This window comes from Phodopus roborovskii, unplaced genomic scaffold, assembly GCF_943737965.1.
Source record: "Phodopus roborovskii unplaced genomic scaffold, PHOROB, whole genome shotgun sequence".
Lineage (NCBI taxonomy): Eukaryota > Metazoa > Chordata > Mammalia > Rodentia > Cricetidae > Phodopus > Phodopus roborovskii.
Window position 1 is genome coordinate 1,734,473 of NW_026126461.1, and position 16,120 is coordinate 1,750,592.

The 16,120-nt window shown below is 45.3% G+C and overlaps 1 protein-coding gene and 1 non-coding gene across 5 annotated transcripts in view; both read left to right on the top strand.

Annotated features, from left to right (window-relative positions):
* Atg16l1 (autophagy related 16 like 1) overlaps positions 1-11,076 on the top strand; it is a 31,756-nt gene extending 20,680 nt beyond the window's left edge. For all 4 annotated transcript variants that reach the window (XM_051190736.1, XM_051190737.1, XM_051190738.1 and 1 more), the window contains 8 exons: positions 313-383; positions 2,363-2,434; positions 5,744-5,864; positions 6,180-6,285; positions 7,995-8,144; positions 8,235-8,282; positions 9,243-9,344; positions 9,822-11,076. In XM_051190736.1, coding sequence (XP_051046693.1) covers positions 313-383; positions 2,363-2,434; positions 5,744-5,864; positions 6,180-6,285; positions 7,995-8,144; positions 8,235-8,282; positions 9,243-9,344; positions 9,822-9,915 — 764 coding nt within the window. In that variant the 3' untranslated portion in view covers positions 9,916-11,076. The remainder of the gene's footprint in view (positions 1-312; positions 384-2,362; positions 2,435-5,743; positions 5,865-6,179; positions 6,286-7,994; positions 8,145-8,234; positions 8,283-9,242; positions 9,345-9,821) is intronic.
* LOC127226807 (small Cajal body-specific RNA 6) lies at positions 4,429-4,693 on the top strand. The gene has a single exon (XR_007834933.1). It is a non-coding gene; the product is annotated as a small Cajal body-specific RNA 6 (non-coding RNA).
* Positions 11,077-16,120: the final 5,044 nt, after the last annotated feature.

A 16,120-nucleotide genomic window follows, 5' to 3' on the forward strand; every position in this document is an offset into this window, starting at 1 on the left:
AGTTTTTCAAACCATAATGAAATGAAGATACCCAAAACAGGAATTATGAAAATTTGGTGGTCAATTTCATTGAGAACTAATACAAAGTCTTGGCATGTGCCCAAGATAACAACTTGGAAACACATGCATGTGACATTGCTGACTCCACTGTTTCTGGACTCGGATTGCAGCAGAATGCCCTGTTTTCTGTTTATCTTGTCTGATTCTGCAGAGCTGCAGGAAAGCTCCAGTTCAGTGTCAAGATTGACTTGCCTGTGTTTCACTGCCTCTTTTAAATGCATTTACTAACTTTGAGCTTTTGATTTCATGCAGATAAATGTGAATTCAAGGGTTCCCTGACTGGTAGTAATGCGGGAATTACAAGCATTGAATTTGATAGTGCTGTAAGTACCTAATAGCTATGACTTTAGGTTGTTGTTTGCTTTTTGAGACAGGGTCTGTACATAGCTCTGGCTGTCCTAGAACTCATTATTTAGATCAGGCTGGCCTGCCTCTGTTTCCCAAGTGTGACCATCATGCTCAGCCAATTTTAGAGATTTTTTTAAAAATACAATTTAGGATATCTGATTCTTGAAATTAAAAACAAAAACAACATGGGAGGCAGAATCAGGAAGGTCTTTGTGAGCTTGAGGCCAGCCTGGTCTACAGAGCCACTTCCAGGACAGCCAAGGCTACACAGAGAAACACCCCCAAAGAAACCAAAACCATAAGACTTCCTGTTTTCTGCAGTATGAATCCAGTCCACACTGGGGAGGGTTAGAAGTTAATTAGACGCTGGCTGTCACCACTTTGATCTGTTTCATAGCCTGATTTGGTTTGTTCAGATGCTTGCTCCTAGGGACAGGGAGGTGTCTTCTCTCAAGAAATTTCCCTTTTAAAGAGCCAGGCCAGCAAGTTGGCTCTCTACAGAGCACTTGCTGCCAAGCCTCACAGTTTGTATCAGATCCCTGAGATTGCTGTGGTGGAAATATAGAACAGATTCCTGAAAGTTTTCCTCTGATACACACACATACTTTTTTGTTTGTTTTTTTTTGTTTGTTTGTTTGTTTTTGTTTTATTTTGTTTTGTTTTTGAGACAGGGTTTCTCTGTAGCCCTGGCTGTTCTGGAACTCATTCTGTAGACCATGTTGCCTATAAACTCACAACGATCTACCTGTGAGTGCTGGGATTAAAGGTGTATGCTATCACTGCCCAGCTTAAAATTTTAAGAGAATGGCCAGAAAGCATTGAATTGATGGTCATGATATTAAGGTAATAAACCTCTGTCTTAAGGAACAAAATAAGCCATTTGAGGCAGACCTCAAGGTCATATTCAAAGGATAGGCATTGTGGGTAAAGGAAGCAGAGAGGAGCTGGAGCAGGACTGATCCGGTAGCTGGTGAATGATTATAGCATCCCCATTGCTCAAGAGCACTAACTGACATGATGGAGCACTTTCTTTGTTTTCTGATATCCTCCATGTCCCCAATTTTGTTGCCCTCCCTGAGAAAGGTGATAACCACATCTGCCTCTCCACAGAGCTAAACACCTTACCTTTTTGATTTTTCATGTAAGGGTTTCTCTATGTAACCTTGGCTGCCTTGGAACTCACTCTGTACATCAGGCTGGCCTCAAACTCAGAAATCTGCCTGCCTCTGCCTCCCAAGCACTGGGATTAAAAGCGTGCGCCACCACTACCTGACTGAGAACTTATCTTAAAGGATGAGCATTGACTAGGTGTCTTTGTGCCTCAAGCAGTATTGCCTGGATATTGGGGAAAATAAGGAAATAAGGCTAGTTATGTGTGGGTCAGAATGTCCAGATTTTTTAATTAGCCATTCTGAGAGTCTTGAGAGATTTCTTGGCAATTTGGGGGATGAAACTTAGATACTTGGACATACTACACAAGTGCCTTATCACTGAGCTACGTCTCTCAGGTTTTGAAACAGATTCATTCTAAAGAAGCGGGTCTGAAATGGCCCACAGGAGCCCAGAAGGACCGAAGCAGTGGAACTCCAGAGGAAGAGACCAAACTCACATGGAAGATGGACAGCCTCAAACATAGAGATGAGTTAGGAGGCTCAGTAATATAAGGAACTGTTTATTAAGGCCATTGGTGAAGGGAAAAGTAAGTGGGCAAGGCTGGGCTCTACTTTGAGCTTGATATGTCTACTGCACTCAGGGTAAGGTCAAGCGAATCTGGGGAAGAACAGCTTAGCTTCAAAGACTAAGTGGGGATAGTTGCCAAAACATTGGCAGTATAGGTTGTGTCTAGCTTAGAGGTGTAGTTAAATGCATCTGAATTCCTTCTTGGACCTGCTAACTGGGGAATTTGTACTATGTGGACTGAATTTTGCTAATTTTTTTTTTTTTATTCTTGTAGGGAGCTTACCTCTTAGCAGCTTCAAATGATTTTGCAAGCCGAATCTGGACTGTGGATGATTACCGATTAAGGGTAAGACCCAGTTTGAGAAAGCTAGCATAATCTTCTAATTGCATATGTCAATCAGTGTGTGAAACACACAAAAACTTGGCAGATGCTTATAAATATATACAAATATATATAATACAAATCTGTGTACATGTATATGTACACATACATACATATACATGTACATATACATACATACATACATATGTTTTATTTTTCGAGATAAGATTTCTGTGTAGCCCAGGCTATCTTGGAACTCACTCTGTAGACCAGGCTGTCCTTGAATTCAGAGATCCACCTGCCTCTGCCTCCTGAATGCTGGAATTAAAAGTGTGTGCCACTACTGCACAGCATGGAAATTATATTTAATTCATGCTTTACTATGGGAAAATGTGTTTGAGGTTTGTTTCAGCATATTTGCTACCAGACCCTCACATGTCCATGAATCTCAGGACTCTTGTGTTCTTAAGAACCAGGTATATTTCATAATCTGTTTTATTTAGTTTGTCATACTATGACACCAACATGTGAATTGAGACAGGATTTTTCTCTGTAACAGCCCTAACTGTCCTTGAAATAACTTTATAGACCAGACTGGCCTCAAACTCAAGAGATTTTCCTCTGCCTCCTGAAATATGAAGTTAGTGTTCAAAGTAAATATTAAAACAGAGGTAGGTGATCTCTCTGTGTTCAAGGCTAGCCTGGTCTACAGAGTGAAGAGTTATACATATAAGAAAAAAATATAATGGTTTGGGTGTGGCGGCTCATGCCTATAATCTCAGTACTTAGAGGTTGAGACAGGAGGATTGCACATGAGGAGGCTAGAACAACTTTCAGGAGCCTGCTTTCTCTTCACGAGGTCAGTTCCATGGATCAAACTCAGGGTGTTAGGCCTGGTGGTAAAGACCTTAACCCCCTGAGCTATCTCACCAGCCCAGGTGTGTTTCCTCCTCAGTTCGTCCTGCTGGGGTGTGAATGTAACAGCTTGACTTCCTGAACTTCAGGGACCTGTAAAGTCATCCTTTTCACATAAAGAAAAAAATTGACACATGGCCTTTAATCCAAGCACTGGGAGACAGAGACAGGAATGTCTTAAATAGCTGTGTGGTTAAGGGCAGCTTGGTCTACATGGTGAGTTTCAGGACTAAATGGAGAAGACACTCTGCCAGGAAGGAAGAAGGGAGGGAGGGAGGAAGGGAAGGAAAGAAGGAAGGGAAGGAAGGAAAGACTCGTTTGCATTTATTGCATTTATTCCTGTGGGGGAGGGGTGTGTGTGTGCCATGGCACTTTGTGGAGGTAAAGGACAACTGAAGGAGTAGATTCTTTCCTTCAACCATATGGATCCTTCTGTAAGCCATCTTACTGGACCAGGGCATTCTTTTCTTAATTAGAAACAAAACATTAATGAACCTTTTGGACTTTGGGGAGGGGGGGGTCATACTTATAAAAAATTATTCTAGTCAGGAGTGGTTGTACATAACCATAGTCCTGTCTGGTAAACATAGTAAACTCTAGGACAGCTAAGGTTACATGGTGAGACCCTGTCTTTAATTAAAAGCAAACAAACAAAAAACACAAAATGACCCCTGGAAAGTCAGAGATAGCTCAGCAAGTGTAGTGCCTACCATACAAGCCTGATTCTTTGAGTTTGATAATTGGGACCTTGTAAAGGAAGGAGAGAACTGTCTCCATTTGGCATCCACACACATAATACTACTAAATAATAATTAAAGGGCTGAAGAGATGCCTTGCCAGTCCAGTGCCAAAGTGCTCTTGCAAAAGACCAGAGTTTCATTCACAACTACTTATAGCATCAGCTCTATAGGATCTAATGCCTCAACCACCTGGAAACTACAGTGGTGTGCATAAAGAAAAGTAAACCTTTAAAAATAAAAATAAAAAGCCAGGTATGTTGGCACATGCCTTTAATCCCAGCACTCAGAAGACAGCCTTATCTACATCGTGAGATCTTGTCTCAAAAAAAAACAAAAAAACAGACAAAAACTACCTTGAAAAGAGGTCAATGATGAATAGTAAAAGGTCTGACTTCCAAGGTTGCCTACCAGCATCCTACATCCCCAGCTGCTTGCTTCTTTTCCATCTTACTCTAGTAGTGCTATCATGGCAAAACCAGTAGCTGACATGCAGTGATGTCTCCATTCTGTGTTCTCTGACAAGCCCAGAGAAGACACCGGTTGGCATCCAACAGTTTACTCTCAAAGGGATTTGATTGTTGGGAGTGCTGGTATCCCTTGGCTATGATCTGACTTTTAAGCTGAGACCTCTTATTTTACATGCCCCGTGGCTTCTAATTGTGTATGTGGAATTCTGATGTTTCTTTTTGTAAATGATGCCTGCAGTGGACCTGCCTTTTCTCTATAAGTATAGAACTGACTTTAAGGGCACTGGTAATTTGAGCCAGACTTGGTAGCACATCTGTTTATCCCAGCCCTAGACAAGTGGGAGGCAAGAGGTTTTAAAAGCATCCATTTGGTTTTTGTTTCCCCAGTTTTTTGAATTACAAGGAGTTTGTGAAGTTTTGTACTGAGGTTTGTATTTATCTTTGGTAGGAGGTCCCCACCCCCCTCCAGTGCTGGGGTCTAGAGCCTCATGTGTGCTAGACAAGTGCTGTACCACTGAGCTATCTCCCAATTCTTAACTGTGTTGCCTAAGCTGATTTGAGTTTACAGATTCCAGGGATCCAAGTACTGGGATTATGTATGCAACCCCGTGCCTGCCTTTATCTTTGTGGTCTTGAACCCTGTGTTACTCAGCCTGTGTCACTATTGTGAGAGACCTAAGATAGGACAAAACACCTGACATCAACATGTCAGGTTCAGAAGTTTAACCCATGGTTGCTTGGGCTTGGGTACACTGTGTGTTTGAGGAACCTGTTTGCCTCGTGAGAGTCAAAGGTCAAAGCAGGAAGGGTCCAGGGGCCCCAGTCTTTTGGGGGGAGCATGAACTCAATGTGTCATCTTCCCACTGGGCCACATACTATAGAGACCAAGCCTCAGAACATAACATCAAACCAAAGCAGTGCCTCATCTCTAGGCAGCACCAGAAATAGTTTCTGGAAGATTCTGAAAGCTACTTCTCAGGTCAGAAATGTGACTGCCTGGTTGAAAATACTTCAAATGAAACCTGCAGCTTCTTTGAGTGAAGCCAAGTAGGTGAAGCTGTCTCCATATGCTGTATGTCTTTGCCCTTTTCTAATGATGTCTTTGAGGATGTGTGGCTGGATTTCAGGGCTTTTTGGGACTGGCTCTGGAGCTTCTCTGGGAGGGCCGTGTGCCATCCCAAGGCTCACCCTTGCTGTGTCCTCTCTCCTAGCACACACTCACAGGCCACAGTGGGAAAGTGCTCTCTGCCAAATTCCTGCTGGACAATGCTCGGATAGTCTCAGGAAGTCACGACCGGACCCTCAAACTCTGGGATCTACGCAGCAAAGTCTGTGAGGAAATTCAATCTCTCCCCTCTCCACCTCTTTCTCGTTACACCTCTTTCTCTCTACCTCCCCCCCCACCCCCCACCCCCGTTTGTATAGATACTAGCAGTGAGGTGGGTGCCCACATCAGAGCTTGCATTTTGTGTAGTCAGTCTGAACCCCAGTTTTATTTCAGTCTGGGAGACTGGGGTAGTGAGGGTCATTTCTGCGTGGTCTCATTTCAGTTCGTAATTTGGGGGGCTCAGTGGTCAAGCATGTAGCCATGTTCTATATGTTTGTGGCCACATGGTTGCCTTTGATTGATGTTTGGTTTTCTTTCAGGCATAAAGACAGTGTTTGCAGGATCCAGCTGCAATGACATTGTTTGCACCGAGCAATGTGTAATGAGTGGACATTTTGACAAGAAAATTCGTTTCTGGGATATACGGTATGACACCTAAGAGCTTGGTGGGGATGCTGATAAGGACGTATAAAAGAGCTTTGAGCGTGTTTATGTGGAGCTGTGTTCTTGAGCTCCAGGACTGACCTGGGTCTGACATGTGCTGTTCTTTATACAAAGTAGTCTGGATCTATATGTACTATAAACCAGATGCTCTGCCTGCTTGGAGATAAGCAAGATGAGGAGATAACTCATTCCTATCTTTAGGCAAGTGAAGATGAAACAGGGAGGACGGAACTCAAGGCAGTCCACATTTTGCTATAGTGGAGACAGGTCTTTTTCCCTGGTGTGATGGGTATGGGAATTAATCTGGAGAAGCAAATGGACTTCATATGGCAGAGAGCCATTGAAAGACATGCCAACTAGAACAGCCTGGTGAAAGTGACATGAAGCTAGCATGTGCCAATGAGGTGGTAGGATGAGTGGGGAAGATGTCCACTGGCTTTATAAACCACTTTGGATGTCTTGATACTTGAGTTGTAGATGGTAATAGAAAAAAGTCATGACTCTGACTCTAAAACTCTGCTCAGTGATTTTTCGGAGAGCAGGTTAGGGCATATTGAAAGCTAAGTGTTGGTGAGGACCTGAATTCATGGCAAAAGGGCATAGACGAGGGACATGCTAGATAGAAGGTTCCTATTGCTGGGCAAGGTTCGGAGGGGGACATCTGTCAGGAAATTAGACCAAAAGAGGTCCAGCGAAATGAATCCCTGAGCTGCTTGCTGAGGAAGATGGAGGTGACTGATAGTTGGATTGAAATAGGGAGGCCACAGAGGCTCATAAGTGTGAAGGAAGGGGTAAGAATGTATGGCTCTGGATGGACTTTGAAATGCAGAGCACCCACAAGGACACCGTGGGTGTGGTCTCGTGAGTCCTAGACCATACTTCAAGCTATGCTTTACTCCCTCCCCCAAACTATTTCACTGGATGTTTTAAGTCTCCTAGCTAATCCCTTAATTTGACAGTAAAATGGCCTACATACCAAAGAATTAGAGTAGGAGTCTAGGGCTGTATATATAAGAAAAAGACAAACTCCTCAAGTAAGTTCATTGAAAACCTTCAGCAAAACAATTCGAAGTGTCCCCCTTGAACCTTGTCTATTGGTGGCCTATTAGCTGACTTCTGTTGGTTGAGTATATAAGAGAATTGGGGAAGCGGCAGCAGAGGATGCACAGAGTGATAACTGCCCTGGGTCATCCAGTCCCATGTCATAATGAAGCTACCTGAGCGTGAACAGGGCCTGTGGGCTCCCTGACCTACCAAAGCAGCTTCCACTCCAGCCTTACATAAAAGCTAAAAGTAACATTGCGATTGTACTGATCTGTGGCTTGGGGACACATGTTTATCATACACATGAGGCCTCCCTCAGATCAGTCCACAAAACAAAGTAAGAAAAAGCAGTGCTAACTACCATTACCCTGGTTTGCTCTTGCCTATCAGGAGTCGGTAATTGCTATGTTATTCTAAAAACAAGCAAGGAAATTCCTAACCAGTTTCACAGTTCTAGTACTCAACATTCCTGTAGGCTCTTTTGTTGGGAAAGTTTGTGAGCAGTAGTGAGGCTAGGAACATGCTTAGTGCCCTTGAAGACTGTTGGATCTAGCTGGGTGGCAATATTTTTTTGCTCAGTGACATACATCCTAGTCTAGTTGGACGTAGCCTACTTGTCTTAGGTCTCAGGCATCTGTCTCCCTTAGATCAGAGAGTGTGGTCCGAGAGATGGAACTGTTGGGGAAGATCACTGCTCTGGACTTAAACCCTGAGAGAACTGAGCTCCTGAGCTGCTCCCGTGATGACCTGCTGAAAGTCATTGATCTCCGGACAAATGCCGTCAAGCAGACATTCAGGTATTGGGCCCTGGGCCAGGCCTGGCCTGCTTCTGCTCACTGGGTGAGTGCACTGTGGGTGATAGCTAATCTGTCTGCTGTTTGTTTCAGTGCGCCTGGGTTCAAATGTGGCTCTGACTGGACCCGAGTTGTCTTCAGGTTAGTAGCCATGTCCTCCCCCCTGCCTGGTTTATCTCAGATAAACCTTTAAGGGAAGTAAACACCGCTCAGAGCTTGCAGGAGTGAGTCTGAGGGTCATCCGGTGGCCCTGCTGCAATCTTTTTTTTTTTTTTTTAATGGTGCTCTTGTGGTTGTGAGCATGGGCATGGTTGCCTGAAGATTGGTTCAGAGTGAGCTACCACATTCCCCTTTTCACCTGCCCACCTTCCAGACTTGGCACAGTTTCCGGGAACACTGGACAGGCTTGACCTCCTGGGGCGGAGTGGTACAGTCTGTTTGGGGTGACACTCCAAGGTGATCCAGTGTCCCTCTCGTTCTGCCTTCTGTGTACCATACTTTTCTCAAGAGTATTCAGGGTTGGCTTTCATAATAGGGCGAAGTGTCTTCTCTGTGTGTGTGTGGGGGGGGGGGCTGGTCCATGAGCTTTTGCACACATGCAGAGACATCTGGTGTCCTCCTCTACCACTCTACCCTATTCTCTAAATCTTTTCACTGAATCTAGAACTAGGCTGGTAGCCTGCAAGCCCCAGAAATCCTGTCTCATCCCCAACAGTGCTGGGGTTATAGGTACAGACGCGCGCACACATACTTTTTCAGCGTGGGTTTTGGAGATTCAAACTTGGATCCTCCTGTTGCAGCACTCTAATCCCTAGCTTATGTCTCAACATTTCATGATTCCCCCTGCCTACTCTCACTAAACCATTCAGCAAAGTTCATTCGTGGGTAGAAACCTTAAGTTGTGCTTTGGGCTCCCGGTGTGTTGCTTGAGACAGGTAGGTAGGGGTGGGTGGGGAACCTCAAGATGCGACATGGTACTGCTCTTTGACAGCCAGGTGGCTGAAAGAACAAGGTGAACACATGACCCGCACTCCTGTGAGCACAGGAGCGGTCATGTGAGATCAAAGCTCTATAGCTCTTGTATCTTACTGTCTTCTCTAGCCCTGATGGCAGTTACGTGGCTGCAGGCTCAGCCGAGGGTTCTCTTTACGTCTGGAGTGTGCTCACTGGGAAAGTGGAGAAGGTTCTTTCAAAACAGCACAGGTAAGAGGAACCCCATCAGTAGGCATGTACTCAGGCCACATCTCAAGCAGGGTTCACCACTCAACAGTGTAGCAGACCGCAGTGCCTGAGATGCAGCAGGTAGAACCATTGATCAGTGGCCACTGGGGAAAGGGTCAGAGCAGTTCCATGCCTTCCTTAACCTACCAGAGAAGTAGCCCTTGGGCTTCTTGTTTTTGTGTGCCCAGAGCTACCTGCCAACTAGAACACAGGCCCTGGCTTCCTGTGGGCTGGCGGCCTCTGCTGATGACCTCGTGGGTTATGCAGCTTTGCAGTGTGTTGTCTCTGCTTCCTCAGAGCTGTTCTCAAGGGTGAACAAGATAAGGCCTGGTTGCTAAAGGAGACAGGCATCTTCTATCTAGTCCAGTACGGTTTGCTGGAATAGTGCAGCCTTCTTAGCATAAGCCCCAGCTGTGGGTGGGTATGACTGACTGGCATCTCTTCTAATCATCTTTAAAGCTCCTCCATAAATGCGGTGGCGTGGGCTCCTTCGGGCATGCATGTTGTCAGTGTGGACAAAGGAAGCAAAGCTGTGCTGTGGGCACAACCTTGATGCACCCCCTCAGGAGCGGCGCAGGACCCCCACAGCCCTGTCTTGGAGGGTGATGTGTCCTCCCAGAGAAGACCTGAGTGCCGTGGCTTTCCTGAGAACTTTGACTTATGGTCTCTAAGGCCTAGAAAAACCAACACTGAATCACACTGACTCTGCAAGTGCCTAGCAGAGGTTTGGATTCTTGTCTGTATTTGGGTGGGAAACACTACTAACTGACCTTCCATACCTCATGGGGAGCACAGGGTCCCTGCTGGCTCTCCCCACCGGACACAGTGCCAAGGACAACCCCACACACTGGGTATTGGGTCCGCTGTGCTTTTCTTGTCTTTCCAAAGTTTGTTGTGGCCTCATGCACACTCCCTTTCTGGGATCATTACCCAGGGGACTCACTGTAGGCATTGGGTCAGTGGAAACCAAATGCAGGGCCTGTCCTCGAGTGACAAGGGATGTGTGGAGCTGTTTTCAGGGCTGGGGGTATGGTCTGGTCCCATTGCTGAAACCTGCGTCTTCAGCTGGCCTTTAGAACTGGCTCCCTTCCTGCCTACATTTCCACGTGGCTTTGTATGTATGTGTGTGTGTGAGAGGTGGGGTCTGCTCAGAAAGGACTTGTGCCAACCTTTCCCTGCCGGGTAGATGAACAGCTGAGATGAGAGCACATCTTTACCCTGCATCACTATAGGCGCATAGCAGCTGGCTGAGTGCTCGCCTGGGTTTCTTGCTGAAGCCTGGGGTGGTGAGTCTTGGCCACTGTGCCTGCAGTGACCATAGGGTCCTGTCCAAGAAGCCTATCTAGGAACTGGTTATTAGGAAGGCTGGGGAAGCAGTATCTATACTGCTTGCCTGTGCATGTGGTCTGAGCTCTGTGTCTGGGTGGCTGAAGCACCATGTGTCTGTCACATTTACTTTGCACTTTATTTTTTGCCTTCACGCTGGTTCTCTGGACAGTCGGGATGTGAGCACTAGAGTTAGGGAAGAGGGCCAACGGCCTTTCCTCTGACACCTTTCCCTGCTTGCATCTTACCTGGTGGTTTGCTGCCAGAGAGCTTGTGTTGATGGAAGTTGAAATTTGCTGGCCAGGGCACATCTTTTATTTATTTAATTATGTGTCCCAACAGAACTTGATTGTAAATAAAGAAAGAAATGTGTTATATACTTTTCAAACTCCTTGTATCATGGTGTTTTTGTTTGCTTTTCTTTTATGTCTGTAAGTAAGGGGGAAAGGAACTAATTTTTAAATATTTACTCCATTTGTGTGTGCCCTGAACCAGCTTTAAACTGAGATCCTCTTGCTTCCCAGTGAACGGAGTAACAAGGTTACACAGCCTTGCCCAGCAGGTAGGAAAACAGTGTTTTCCTAGTGTTTCTGGACATTTTCAGCATGTCACCCATCCCCATAAATATTAGTTCCTGTAATTATTAATCCCAGCACTCCAGCTTTGTGTCCTATGCAAGTCTGAACACTAGGAAAGCGTCAAAGATTCCCCTCACCCCACCCCATCTGGGTGCTGCTGTAGATGGATACCCTGCCTCCACTGAAGAGGTGTAAGTTGGGGGTGCAGAAATTGCTTGGCTGTTGCGAAGCTGTGCCAGAATCAGCTCTCCTTGTATGGAAGGGAGAGGGAGCATCAGGTGAGTGTCACGGTCTCTTCAGGTCACCCTGTTTTTTAACTTAAGCAGAACTGCTCTTGACTTAGTTCATCCCCTTCCCCAATATTTTTGGTCTTTTTGTTTTGTTTTCAAGATAGTGTTTCTCTGTGTAGCTTTGGAGCCTGTCCTGGAACCTACTCTGTCCACCAGACTGGCCTCACAGAGACCCACCTGCCTGTGCCTCTGCCCCGCAAGTGCCTTTTTAACTGCCAGAACTAGAGTGTGTCTTGTTCACCCGTAGTCTGTCTGCACCACTCTTTGCCTGCAGATGGAGTCCTTGCATCACTGGGTTTCTAGTCCGGTCTTTACATGGTGCGATTTTGCTTTCAGATGTTTCTCATATAGAACCTCCAGGGAGAGCAGACTTCTTCCTCCTAATCTAACCTGGGGTGTTGTCTGTACAATGAATGTTGCTTGTGTGTAACCAAGGATGTTTTTAGCTAACAGCTGTATATTCACTAGGTCATTTTCTAATGCAGTATTATAAGTCAGGTTAGAGGCTTGATTCCTAAAGTACACTCTGGGTACCTCTAACCCCACTCCCCCTATGGTCTCACTGTGTGGCCTTGACTAGCCCGAAACTCAATGAGATCCCCTTACCGCTGGAGTGCTGGAATTGAAGGAGCGCACCACCATTTCTGACCTTGTACACTGCTTTATATCATCCTAGAAACTGGGGAACTGGGAAATCTGTGGACATTGCAGTAAATATATGGAGGAGAGGGCAGGGGCAGCCCGGTTCCCAAGGATAGTTTGGCTGGGAAACAAGATTACATGATTCAAGGCACACAGAACATTCATGTGTCTTAGTGCCTGTTTGCCTAGCTGGGGTGTTTGTCAGTCTCAACATTTTGAAGCATGAAGTTTACATTCTTGCCTGTGGAATACAGTAAGAGGTGAGTAGCGGTGACATGGCTAGATTGTATTACTTCTGCTTTCTCTAACCACCATTTTAGTTTCTATAAGGTGTCCCAGGTAGTAATAAAGTGAGTTTTTAGTTCTCGAACTTAGTCATCTTAACTTTAAGAATGAGAGGAAGTTTCACAGCTGAGTTCTGACCAGCTTCATAACCTTAGATGAGCACATTAGTGTTAATACTGCCCACCTTTCTAGGTCCAGATGGAGGGGAAGCATGCAAAGGAGTCAGCTGTGGTGTCATCTGTATCCTATTTCAATAAATGTGATCCATCATCAACTTAAAACTCAGATGAAATGAAGAATCCCCAAATTGACTGGATATGTGTGCCAGCAGGAGACCACACTGATCTGTTGGCTGCCTCACTTCAGACTGCTGCTCTGAGCTCCCAGAGTATTTTAAAGTGAACAATTTGGTGATCCTTTGTAGATTTGTGGTGTATAGTCACCAGCTCCTAACACTAACCACAAAAGGCACTGGTTGTCTTTCAAGTTAAGGTCTCTAAGCCAGGTGTTGGTGGCTCATGCCTTTAATCCTAGCATTGGCAGGCAGAGGCAGGGGGATCTCTGAGTTCGAGGCCAGCCTGGTCTACAGAGCAAGTTCCAGGACAATCTCCAAAGCAATACAGAGAAACCCTGTTTCGAACAGCCAAAACAAAAAGATCTCTGTTGCAGATCAATCCAAAGAAAAGTGGACAGTTTGTTCTTGGGGGAGACCACTACAGAAAACTACAACCAGTCAAAATGTAAGAGTTGTAGACCCAGTCCCAATGGATAACTAAAGCTTGGAACATTGCTCAAGAGAGCCAGAAAGATTGTAAGAACGAGAGGAATTTGCTGAGACTGTTTCCTAGTAACATCCAAAGCTCACCCCATAAACCCTCACCAACATCACCACCCAGATGTGAGGGCCCATGGAGGACACCAACAAACGCCAAACAATGGGGCAAAGTTCATGGGGCCTCAACCATACACAGCTTTAGGTAACTGAGTAAAGCTGGAATGGGAGAGGTGCCCCTCCCAGGAAGAGCACACCAGTTGGTTCCGTGCCAGATGGTTAGCCGGCAAAGTGTACAAGTAACCTTCAGCACACATTTGCACAAATGTCAAGTTCACAGATCCATGAGTGGGGGAGGAACACTGAGTTCTTTAGAAGAGGTTTCACTGTATGGAGACCCCACTGGCATTGGGGTGCAGTGGGCAGGACAGAGCCTAAAGAAGCACCCAGGTGTATATCAGCTTCTAGTGGAGGAGGAAAAGAGGAAATCTGATGGAGTCCTATACTGAACATTTTTTTTCCAAGGGACTTGTCTGTACAATCCACAGGTTTCTTCACTCCCCATCCCTCTACTACAAAATAAAATGGTCAGGTAGTGGTGTTGTCTTATACAAATGGAGAAAAGGAAGTACGGAGACTGAGCAGCTTTCTCGGGAACTTATCAGTGGACTAGGGAACCCCCACCTGGAGCTACCCACCTCCCACTACACAAACATGAGGCATCAGTAAGTAACGCTGGATCCCAGAATGGTAAAGGGATTCCAGTACTGCTGGGAAGTAAGCATCCTTGTTATCATCACAGAGAAATTTGCATGTGGGAGAAAGAATAATTTGGAACAAGCCAGAGACGGAAGGAATGCCAATTTCATTCCAACAGCCTTCCCACGAGTAAGCTATGGTGGTGCTGTAAGCCTAGCATCTGGGAGGCTGAGGCAGGAGAATCCATAATTGAAGACTAGACTACATGGTGAGATCAAAAATGAGTATATGATGAGTTAGTGGTTTCCCAATCCTGGAGACATTCGATAACTTATTAGGAGTGTTGCACAGGAGATCCAAACAAGGGCTGGAATGTGGACTAAGGGGTTATTCGTAAAATCTTACTATCCTTGAGAGTTTAACTACAATTATGCTTCATCACTATTAGCCAGCCCTCTGTTCTGTAGATTAACTAATGTAGGAGTTGGAATGATAGTTTAAATTGTTTTTCAGTATTTTATGTGCTTTACTTGCATGCATGTATGTACACCACTTAAACGTCTGGTGCCTTTAGAGGCTAGAAAAGGGTGTCAAATCCCTGAAACTGGAGTTACATACAGCTGTGAACCTCTGTGTGGCCTGTGTGCTAGGAATCTAACCCGAGTCCTCTGGAAGAGCAGCCAGTGCTCTTAACCACTGAGTCATCCCTCCCACCCCAGGTGATGGCTTTTAAAAGCTCCTGTCCCCAGACACTCTTCAGAAATGGCAGCTACTTCAGACTTCCCGGTGTTTGTGCCATAAAGCTCTGGCAATGAGAGTAGACATGCCATTTTCATTTGCAGTTAATGCTTAGCACAGCACCTATTTTCCTGCAGCGAGTGCCTTTAAGATGACAAGCTAACTGCAAAGTCCATAAGCCTCTTGGCTGATAGACCCCATAGCTCTACCCCTCCCCCATGAGCCCCGCCTGTCCTTAGTGTTTAGAGTTTAGGATTTTGTGGTATCTTTGCCCACTGAAGCATCTTGCTGGCTCTAGCTTTGGAGTAGAGCTATTAGGGGAAAGTTTAGTGTCTCGCATGGGTAGATCACACTGGCTTTGAACTTATAGAAATCCTCCATCAGCTTCTCAAATGCTAGGATTACAGATATGCATCATCATACCTGGCATGATTTATTATTAAGTTTATTTATTTTACATCCTGACTTTTTCCTTCCTCCCTCCCTCTCTTCCTTTCCCCCATCCTCCAAATCTACTCCTGTTTTGTATTTAAAAAAAAAAAATTTTTTTTAATTATGTTGTTTGAGTGCTTTGCCTGTGTATATGTATGTGCATATTGCCTGGTGCCTGCAGAGGTCAAGAGAGGGGGACAGATCCCATGGAACTGTAGTTTTAGATGGTTTTGAGCAGCCTTGTGAGTGTTGAGACCCAGACCCAGTCCTCTGCAAGAGCAAGTGCTCTTAACCACTGACCCTTCTCTCCAGCCCCTAATTTTATATTTTAAAGGGAGAAGTTAAAGAGTGTTCTGTGGGGGTGAAGAGATGGTTCAGTGGTTAAGAGCACTGGCTGCTCTTCCAGAGAACCTGGGTTCAATCTCAGCACCCATATGGCAGCTCACAACTTGTCTGTAACTCCAAGATCTGACACCCTTACACGGGCATACATGCAGGCAAAACACCAATGCACATAAAAATAAATTTTAGAGTCTCCTGGATTTATAACTGGTGTTTTTTTTTTGTTTGTTTGTTTTTGTTTTTTGTTTTTGAGACAGAATCTCACTGTGTAGACCAGGCTGCCTCAGAGATCTGCCTCCCTCTGCCTTCTGAGCACTGGGATCAAAAGCCTGTGCCACCATGCTCAACTTATAACCTATTTTAATGCTTATTGTTATTTTGTTGGTTATTTCTTTTTTAATTTATTTTATATGCCCGAATGTTTTGTGTGCATGTATGTGCATATGTGTACCATGTCCATGCCCAGTGCTGGTAGAGATCAGAAGAAAGTGACTGGTCCCTTGAAATGAGTTACAGGGGACTGCAAACCACCACTTGGAACTGAACCCAGGTTCTCTGCAAGAGCAGTCAGTGCTCTTAACTGCTGAGCCATCTCTCTAGCCCCCTTTTTTTGGTTTTTGATAAGGATCCATGCTTGTCCTCCTGAACTTGCTA